Source organism: Colobus angolensis, unplaced genomic scaffold (assembly GCF_000951035.1).
Source record: "Colobus angolensis palliatus isolate OR3802 unplaced genomic scaffold, Cang.pa_1.0 Scaffold167, whole genome shotgun sequence".
Classification (NCBI taxonomy): Eukaryota; Metazoa; Chordata; class Mammalia; order Primates; family Cercopithecidae; genus Colobus; species Colobus angolensis.
In genome coordinates, this window is record NW_012114788.1 from 1,601,794 (window position 1) to 1,611,736 (window position 9,943).

At 56.3% G+C, this 9,943-nt stretch overlaps 2 protein-coding genes across 3 annotated transcripts in view; one reads left to right on the forward strand and one right to left on the reverse strand.

Annotated features, from left to right (window-relative positions):
- The first annotated feature begins 6 nt into the window (after positions 1-6).
- On the forward strand, positions 7-3,675 carry CDK5R1 (cyclin-dependent kinase 5, regulatory subunit 1 (p35)). 2 transcript variants are annotated; one of them, XM_011937656.1, is made up of 2 exons: positions 7-950; positions 1,970-3,675. In XM_011937656.1, exons 1-2 carry the CDS (start codon positions 31-33, stop codon positions 1,971-1,973), a joined length of 924 nt encoding a protein of 307 aa, XP_011793046.1. In that variant the 5' UTR covers positions 7-30; the 3' UTR covers positions 1,974-3,675. The 2 variants fall into 2 exon arrangements, with proteins under 2 accessions (XP_011793046.1, XP_011793045.1); XM_011937655.1 differs by having other exon boundaries at positions 7-3,675.
- A 1,335-nt stretch (positions 3,676-5,010) lies between these two features.
- MYO1D (myosin ID) overlaps positions 5,011-9,943 on the reverse strand; it is a 301,837-nt gene continuing 296,904 nt past the window's right edge. The window contains exon 21 of the mRNA XM_011937657.1: positions 5,011-7,307. Within this exon, the coding sequence (XP_011793047.1) occupies positions 7,151-7,307 (157 nt within the window). The 3' untranslated portion in view covers positions 5,011-7,150. The remainder of the gene's footprint in view (positions 7,308-9,943) is intronic.

The following is a 9,943-nucleotide window of genomic DNA, read 5'->3' on the forward strand; positions in this document are numbered from 1 at the left end:
GCGAGCCCCCGCCCGGCGCGCAGCGGCACCATGGGCACGGTGCTGTCCCTGTCCCCCAGCTACCGGAAGGCCACGCTGTTTGAGGATGGCGCGGCCACCGTGGGCCACTATACGGCCGTACAGAACAGCAAGAACGCCAAGGACAAGAACCTGAAGCGCCACTCCATCATCTCCGTGCTGCCTTGGAAGAGAATCGTGGCTGTGTCGGCCAAGAAGAAGAACTCCAAGAAGGTGCAGCCCAACAGCAGCTACCAGAACAACATCACGCACCTCAACAATGAGAACCTGAAGAAGTCGCTGTCGTGCGCCAACCTGTCCACATTCGCCCAGCCCCCACCGGCCCAGCCGCCCGCACCCCCGGCCAGCCAGCTTTCGGGCTCCCAGACCGGGGGCTCGTCCTCGGTCAAGAAAGCCCCTCACCCTGCCGTCACCTCCGCAGGGACGCCCAAACGGGTCATCGTCCAGGCGTCCACCAGCGAGCTGCTGCGCTGCCTGGGTGAGTTTCTCTGCCGCCGGTGCTACCGCCTGAAGCACCTGTCCCCCACGGACCCCGTGCTCTGGCTGCGCAGCGTGGACCGCTCGCTGCTTCTGCAGGGCTGGCAGGACCAGGGCTTCATCACGCCGGCCAACGTGGTCTTCCTCTACATGCTCTGCAGGGATGTTATCTCCTCCGAGGTGGGCTCGGATCACGAGCTCCAGGCCGTCCTGCTGACGTGCCTGTACCTCTCCTACTCCTACATGGGCAACGAGATCTCCTATCCGCTCAAGCCCTTCCTGGTGGAGAGCTGCAAGGAGGCCTTTTGGGACCGTTGCCTCTCTGTCATCAACCTCATGAGCTCAAAGATGCTGCAGATAAATGCCGACCCACACTACTTCACACAGGTCTTCTCCGACCTGAAGAACGAGAGCGGCCAGGAGGACAAGAAGCGGCTCCTCCTAGGCCTGGATCGGTGAGCACTGTAGCCTGCGTCATGGCTCAAGGATTCAATGCATTTTTAAAAATTTATTATTAAATCAGTTTTGTGTACAGTATGTGTCTAGCAAAGCCACCAAGGGCCTCACCTTTCCCACAGTCTCTCCCTGGGGTTTTTTCAGCCCTGCCAAGAACTCTGGGCACTTTTGAACTCACGAGCCTTGCGCAAAACCCAGAAGACGTATTCAGAGCCACCCAGGCCACTGACCTCCCACTTTGGGGAACTCAAAGAACTGACCTGCCCCTGCCGCTTGTGCCCTTGCTGGGTCCAGGGTAGGCGAGGCTGCCGGCTGCACCCTGTATGTGGCGCTGGAGAGGGGACTCTGGCTGCCTGGCCCAGGGAGGAATTGGGGTTTCTGGTTGGAGGCCCTTTTCTGGCTCCTGTGTGGAGATTCACTCTCCCAGAGGCTCCTGGAGCTAACCACCCTAACTGAGCTGCCAGTGGGGTCATGAGGCAAGATCCCCGCTGCCCTGGGACATCTTCAATCTAGGCGAGGCGAAGCTGAGCGGGTCTAGTGGAAAGACTATGTCTGGTCATTTGACCACACACCGCCCTGATTTGCTGTTTTCTTTTTTAGGGAGAAGGGCTTTCCTTTAGTGGAGAAATGGAACTCGCCCGTTGCCCCCTTGTCTGCTGCTCCCAGCCGCGTTGCTGGTATTGACCGATGAGCTGCTTTGACTCATTACTTTTTCTCATTTTGGGTCCCAGCTAAAAAGGTGGGGTGAAGCTGGAGATGACTTTCCTGGGTGAATTTTTCTTTTGAATAATGCAGTGCAGTCACCCTGTGGCAAATGCCAGGACAGCTGCAGGTGCCCATTAGCAACGCCTGCCTTCTGGGCAAGGTGAGGGATGCCATACCTTGAGACCAAGCCAGTGCCCACCTAAGGGCTAAGGCCTCTTGCTGGTGCACAAGACATTTGTCCTGCAGAGCTGGGGGGAAGGCGAGGTGGTGGCCCCACCCCCACTCCTGTTAATTTAAAGCTGTTTCCAAACAGTTAAGTTTCTTCTAAAGAGGAAGACTTGCCCAACAAGGACCAGTGAGACAGCCGGATCTTGGAGACAATTACAAGACGGGAGTGAGACTCCTGATTGCTCTGGAAGCCTGCTGATTTCTACAACTGACCATTTGCCGCTGCTGGTTTTGGTTTCCACCTTACCCTACTGGCTGTAAAAACACAAATGTGTACTTTACTGATTTTCTTTCTCATTCTCCTGTATTGGTGGCTTGGGACTTGGGAGAGGGAGCAAGCCTTCCTCCATGGCCCGTCACTCTGCTGTGGAGAACAAAGACCAATGTGAAGACGCTACAGAGGATTCTATCTTCCAGGCCCAGTCCCCCTGGGAGTGCTGGAATGGGGACCTGGGGTGGGGAGGCAGAGGGTCACTTTACATAGGATTAGGTTCAAGGTGGTTACCAATTTCAGCACAAAGCACTACTGAAATTTACACAAAAAGAAAGCTGTGAAATTGAAGTCCCAGTGTTAAGAGTGCTGGAGCAGACAGAACGTGGTGGCCGGAGGCATTCCCAGAGGTGGGGAAGAGAGCCTGCCCTGCCGGAGAGCATCTGCCTGGCTGCACCTGAGGCCCAGCGGAGCGGTTCCTAGGACTGTCAGATAATCGGTGCAGCATTGGAAGGAGCCTGTGGCTGCTGGCACAGACTTCACACAGCACCTCCTCTCTGCTGGGTTTCCACACAGCCTGTCTTCAGATCCCGCTGCCGTGTGCGACCAGAGGTGGGATGCCCCTGGTGGCAGGGAAGAGGGAGGGTCAGTGCAAAGTCTCAGGAGGAGGGCGCATGTGTGTATCACCTTCAGCTGGTGGAACCTGGCCTGGAATTGTGCGGTTACATTGCATCCACAGGATTCCAGTTGCGTGTCTGTTTCCTTCTCTTTCTCCGTATTTATTTTTTTATTCTTTGGAAGAGGTAGACATTTTGGAAGTGGTGGGGACTAAGGGAAGAACTGTATAGTTCCCTCAGTGTGAAGCCTGTCGTGTTCTCTCTCTCCCCTTGCACTGGTCATCAGTATTGTGTAAAGGAACAACTGATATACTTGAGTGTGCAAGCAAAGAACCCGTTTGCCATGCTGCTATGAAGACTACTTTTAGAACAACAATAAAAAAAAACTTACAAAAAAACCTTTATTCTTTAATTGTTGCTTTTACAGTGATATTGTGCATGCAAACCAGGAGCATTTTGTGTCTTAAGAAAAATAATCTTAGAACAGATGGCTGTGAAAATTACACCCATGCACAGAACAAGCCACAGGAATAATAGTTCAGGATTTGGTTTTTCTCTTTTTCTTGTAAACCTGGAGGGTTGATATATTCTTTCCATGCAGTTATTAGAACTTAGTTTTGTTCCAACAGTTAAACTTGCAATGAAAAGAAAATGTGCCATTTTTTTTCACTTGGAATTATTCATAGCTGTATATTTGAAACTGCTAATTACACACGTGTGATGTATGTTGGTTTTTTAGTGCAATTTCTTCTGTAGCTATTCTTTGACCAAACTGTGGGTATTGTTAATATTAATTTATATTTGTCTCATTTTGTATGTATGTGTAGTGTGTTTGTGAGTATGTGTGGTTTCTAATCTGACAAAGTCATGAAGCTCAGTTTGGCTGTAATTTAATTCCCCTTCCCTTATTTTTATTTATTTTTGTACTGTGCTGATTCAATAAAATGCACTGACCATCCATTACAGAGACCTCTTTTTGTGGGCAGGCTGGGGCCCCCTTTAATAAATGATTCATGCACTCAGAACGTAATTGGATTTGTGTTATGGGGGAGGGGAGGACAGAGTTGGGGGCAAGGGCTTAACACACTAAGGTGATTAAAAAGGAAGCACAGGTTAAGTCAGCTTTGGTTTAGCGTCGGCCGAGGCGGGGGCGGCTGTTTCCCAAAGACGCCCGTGGCAGAGCTGGGTGACTGGAACCTCCAGCCAAGGAGGGTCAGGCCCAAGCATGGCCTGGTGAGGTCTGGCCAGGTGGGTTCTGCGGAGGCTCTGGGCCCTAGACTCCGTGTGTCCAGGTGTGGCTCTGAAGCTGCTGCTCCCACATATCCTTGGGCTTGGCTCTGCTCTGAGCTCCCTTCCCCCGGGGTCTCCCAGGCTAGCAGGGGTGGGCTGGCATCCACATCAACCCTGCGGGTTTAGCTCCATGCGGGTTTCCAGGCAGGAGAAATCCAGCCCTGTGGCTCCCAGGGAAGCAGCCACTCCAGCCCATAATTGCGGCATGGGTGGGGTTCCCACCAGCTCTATCTGTGCCTGTCCTGACTGCCAGCCTGAGGCCTGCACGTGCCACTGGTGTCAGCCTCAGGAAGAGGGTAATGGGGACGCTGGACGTGGCTCTCCCCAGGCCCTGTACCCTGCGGTCTGAAGCTGCCCCTGAGTACTGGGAAAGTCTTTCTTGTCCTCAAGTTGTAGCCTGGGAGCTGTCAGCCTTGTGTTCAAGGCCACTTGCTTTCCGCAAAGCAACTCCCTTCGTCTGAGTTACAGAAGCCACTGCTGCGTGTTCTTTTCTGCCAATGACCAGTGACCGGTAGCACCCTGGCTGCAGGACCCTTGGGTGCTGGCCATGCCCTGTTGCTCCTTCAGGGCCTTGCTCCCTTCCCCAGGAGGAGGTGCTGCGTCCTCTCACTCTCCCAGCCGTCCCCGCACTTCCTCCCAGCTCTTTCACTGGGCTAGCCTGGCCTGTCCCCAGTCTGCTACTGTAAGTCTCTGAGCCTTTCCTTTCTACATACGTGCTTCTGTTGCAGTAAACATGTTCCCTGGCACCAAGCAGTGTGCTTCCAGCTGCCAGCGCACAGGCCTCAAGATGGCCGGAGAAAGTGCTGGGACTCACCCCCATGGCCTCCTTCCCTCCTCTCACCTCCTGTCCACAGCTTACTTCTTGCTCACAAGCTTCAGGCAAATCACCCTCCATTTTACATTATTTGTGCCTAACTTTCCCTTCTAGCCTCTCAGATAATGGTTGACTTTCTATAAGCAAAAGTTTCACAAAGTTTTCAGTGACAGATAAGCAAAACACCTTTAAAAATAAGATTTAATGCTTTATTGCTCTTGATGGTAAATCAAAATATGCTTTAGAAATAAAGTTAATTTACTGTAAAACAGGAGTTTTTGCACCAAACCATAAAATTGCATTTCATTACATCAAGAGAAACCCCCTCATTGTCTACAATCACTGTGCCCGCTTCCTTTCCCCTCAGCACCCAGGACACGTGTCTGAGATCACACCCTAAATTCCTGATCCTTTTGCAGTTGCCACATACTGTGGCTTCTTTTAGTACATCATAAAAAAGTGCTTGTCCTGTGGCCTCAGCTGGGAGGCCCTGGCGCTGAGGCTGAGGGGCCCAAGGCACCATACAAAGGCCGGGAGGAAGGAACCCAAACCCAGGCCCTCCTCCTGCCCTCCAGCCTTTGACAGGCAACTCATTTGGCATAATCTGTTTTGGTGTGTTTAAAACATACATTTGCATGTGTCTAGTGTAAAGCAACAAGTCTGGGGAAATAAGTGGAAGGAGAGAGGAAGTTCCAGTTAGATGGTTCCACTAGTGTCTACTGGTAATTGGCAAAACTATGAGCGTTGCTAACCTGGGCTGGGGGCACCTCTGCCTCTGCAGGCAGCTGACCAGGCTTGGGGAGGGAGAAAGGGTTCCCAAGGACAGGATGCCAGCCGGATTCTTTGTTGCAAACTGCACACAGTGCAATTTTTGGGAAGCAGGGATGGGGAGCGGGCATGAGACCAGGTTGTTGGGACCACTCGGGCCAGGCCCTGGGTGAGGCACAGGAGGCTGCCCACAGGCACTTGATGGGTTCTGCTGGGTGAGGGCGGGAGGACAGGAGCATGGTGGGCAGCGTCTGTGGCATGATGGGAAGAAGCTTCAGTACGTCCCTCTCTTGCACCCCTGCCCACTCCACCTGAGGGATGGGCTCCCCCTCATCCTCTCACCACCTGCCTGAGGTGCGGGCTCCCCTCATCCTCTCGCCACATGAGGCATTTGCTCCGAGCCTCTACTTCCCTCAAGGCCTTCTCAGCAGCTGGGGCTCAGGGGGAGAGCTGTCTCAGAAGGCCCCTGAGGCATCCATGCTTTTGCTGGGCAGAAACCGGCTAGCTGGCAGTTCTCCCTGGCCCCAAGTTCACGGGCACAGGCCCCAAGGGGCCGTGCAGGGTGTGGGGTGGGTGTCCTGGCCTGGCCTGCAGTGCCAGGACCCCATGCTGTGCTGCTGCCCTGCTTCCCGTCATCCTGTGCCTTGAGCCCGCCCTTGCTGTTTCACTGAGTAGCAAACGCAGCGGGAGGTGGTCCAGAGGGAAAGCGGCCAGCCCTGAGGGCACCCTCATCCCAGCAGCTTCCCGTTCCCATTAGGATTCCTGGCCCAAGTGTGGTGACAGCAGGTATCTGATTAGCAACCTTGCAAACGGTGAAAGTATCTATAAGAGGGCCACGGTCCCAGGCTGCGAGTGAAGTAGGATGATCCTTGTTGGAGCATGCCACACTGTCCTCTCCGGAGTGGTGGTCAGAGGCCCTGACAGGGACCTTGGTGGCAAAGGGAGTCTCCCGGGGGAGAACCTGGGAAGGATGGACTCACTCTGCTGGACGGGCTGTTCTGCTCCTGCCACTGGCTCCTGGCTGAGGGGCTGGCCCTGTGGCTGTCTGCTCACCCAGTAGCTTTGGCTGGTGGCTGGGAGTTGGGTGGGGGAGGTGGTCCGCTGAACTCTGAGCAGAGCCTCCCTGAGCTAGGTCCCCAGGGCTGGCTCACCTTGGGCGAGAGAGGTGGCTGTGGGGCTCCCAGAGAGCGGGGGACCTGCATCCCAACCCCTTCCCTCTACAGGGTCAGCAGCAGGGCACCTGCCTAGGTGACCTGGCCAAGGGGCACCCACACCAACTAAAGGCACCATCCAGTTGCCCCTGGGTGAGATTGGTCTGGACGTCAGCCCAGGGGTCTGGGCGGGGCACCAGGGTCTTTGGTTTATTGAGCAGGGACCGTGGACAGTCAGGACAGAGGAAGACGATACCAAAGGCAGGAAGCCAGGAAGGAAACCTCACAGGGAGGGGGCTCCTCCGGGAGGGGCCCTCACAGCAGGTTTCTAGCGGGCATGGGCTGGGAGCAGCAGCTGGACTGGGACCCAGAACTCGGAGCATGGCCAGGCTCCGGGCCAGTCCTCTGCAGGGTGTCAGTTCCCGGGCACACTGAGGATGAAGCCCGAGCGGTTCTTGGTGAAGTCGGGCTGGGGCTGGTTGAGCCGCGTCTCCACGGAGACGGTGCACTTCTTCCCGTGCAGGCTACACTGTACTGGGTTGGTGACATTCACTTGAAGGTGGCGCTTCTCACTGCAAGAACCAAAGACACCAGACAGGCAGTGAGCAGGCGGCATTAGAACAGGGCACCTCCCCGGCAGCTCCCAGCCACCACTGGCTCCGGCTTGGCCTGCTTCCTCCACAAGTGTTCGGAGGATGCCTGAAGGGCCCCAGAGAGGCTGAGGCAATGCGAGCGTGGCACTGGCTGGGCCTCCAACCACAGCCTGGGCACCGTGGCAGGGACCTTGGCTGGCACGCCAGCACATGGGACTGGACAGTGGAGGGCCATGTGGTTGAACAGATGCCACCAGGTCTCTGGCTGGGGCTGAGGACCAAGCCCTCGGGGCCTTCGGTGTACAAGGGCTGGGGTTCTGACTCTGACACTAACCTATCCTGCGGGAGACCCGTGCCACACGCCCCGGTGAGAGAGAGAGAGGTCTCCCGCTCCTGGCTGGTCCCTGCCTGTCACAGCCCGGCTGGTGGAAGTGGGCCTGAGTCGGGTTTCCCCAAGCGAGAGGCTGCTCTCATCTGGAGCTCGGCTGCTTGGCTGGTTGCCCACCCTGGTGGCCGCAGAACAGTGCAGCCGGCACCCCACTGTGGGCTGCAGGGAGCCCCGCTGGCCTGGGAGCACATGAAGGCGGCCTCAGCCGGGTGTCTGGGCTCCAGGTCGGGTGCAGAGGTGGAAGCTGTGCTCTTCCTGCTGGGCAGAGCCAGAGCCCTTCCTCTAGCTCCTCACATGGCGCTAAACATGCTAAGAAACTGTTGCTGGTTTTAAAAGCAGAGAACCCTTGTCGCAATAGGCTGGCCCCTAATATTTGCTCACACAGGCAGCACAATCCCATGCTGTACCTCAGCTTGTGCCTTGTCAGCCCTGAGCTGGGAGGGGAGAGGAGAAAGGAGGAAGGCCTCCCGGCCTCGGAGCCTCCAGTCAGGACTGGCTGGCTCTGTTCCGTATGCCAAAAGCCCTGGGAATTTCACTGCTCTCGGGATGGCGTCTGGGGCGTGGGCAGGTGCGTCCCGCTTTGAACACCCTGCTGGACTTAGGAAGCTGCTCTTAGTGCTGGGCAGTGAATGCCGAGCTGTCGTGTCCACACGGCCAGGGGAAGGCCAGGGCCAAGGCCAGCACGCGCTGAACTTCTGCCCAGCACGCGCTGAACTTCTGCCCAGCCTGGAGGCGCCTTCACCAGGCCATGGGCATGTGAGGCACTTTCTAAGCACTGGCTGCCCGGGAGGTGCAACTGCTCAGAGGCCGAGGCAGCCCAAAGGGCCCTGATGTGCAGTGGCTCCATGGGGTCAGCGTGCCCCTGTGGAGGAATGGGTGTCACTAGAGCACCCGGCCCAGCACACGCTTTCTGAGGACACCTTGTGGGCACGCCCCACAGCAGGCCCCAAAGTTTCAGAGGTACGTGCGGGGTGCTCAGAGGCTGTCCTCATGGCTGTCTCCTCCCTGCCTTCTCACGGACACAGGAAGAGACCCCGGTTGTCACTTGTGGGCATTAGGTGTCTAATACTTAGTGTCTTGTCAGCTGCAGCTAAAACCTTGGCTTAGACAGCTATTTTTAAGCAGACTTGGACATAAAAATAGCAGAGCCCAGCAGAGGCAGTGACTCAGGCCCTCTTCCACTCTTGTGGGCACTAGGGCTGCTCTGCAGGGCTCATGTGCGGCCCTTGGCAGCGGGGTCCAGGTGGGGCCCCTGCGGCCCTCGTGCTGGGCCAGATGCCTCCAGGACTAGGCTGGTCCCTGAGCTGGGGTGGCCTCCCTACCTCCCTCTGTCAGCCTGGTGTGGTGTTGGGTTCCTCTCACTGGACTCTTGTCCTCTGGGAGCCTCTCCTGACCCTGGCAGTGGCCTCCCCCCTGCCCGCCCTCCTGGAGGGCCTGTGCCCTTCCCTGTGCTGGAGTCCAGGCTCTGCCCTCGCCCTTCCCTGAGGAACTGCATGTGCACGGTGGGTTCCAGAATCACCTGGTGACTCAGTCTGAGGGAATGGGCTCTAAACAGGCCACACTCCATGTCAGCTCAAAACAACTAAGACAGAAAATGGGAACCCTCACCCTCTCGCGTTCAGACAATCGGGACATGCTCCTCTGTGCAGGGCTCTCCTGACTCCCGCCCAGCAGGGCGGCCCCTGCCTCCACCCTCCCTGCTTCCTCTGGGCTCCGTGTATCTCCAGGATGCAGGGTTCGGGCTGGTGGGAAAATGGGGAGAAGCAAGTAACTGCCATAAAATGGCACAGGTGTGGTGGCTCACGCTTGTAATCCCAACACTCTGGGAGGCAGAGGAGGGAGGATCGATTGAGGCCAGGAGTTCAAGACCAGCCTGGGCAACACAGCCTATAGCCCAGGAGCCCATAGCTTCTCTCTACAAAAAATAAAAAACAAACTAATCAGCCGGGTGTGGTGGCCTGTGCTTGTAATCCGAGTTCCCTGGGAGGCTGAGGCCGGAGGATCGCCCAAGCCCAGGAATTCAAGGCTGGGGTGAGGTATGATGGTGCCACTGCACTCCAGCCTGGGCAACAGAGTGAGATCTTGTCTCTAAATAAATAACTAAATTGGCACCCAGGATATTGTCCTCAGGGAGTTGTAGGATAAAAAATGCAGCAGAGAGGCCGGGCGCGGTGGCTCACACCTGTAATCCCAGCACTTTGGGAGGCCGAGACGGGCGGATCACGAG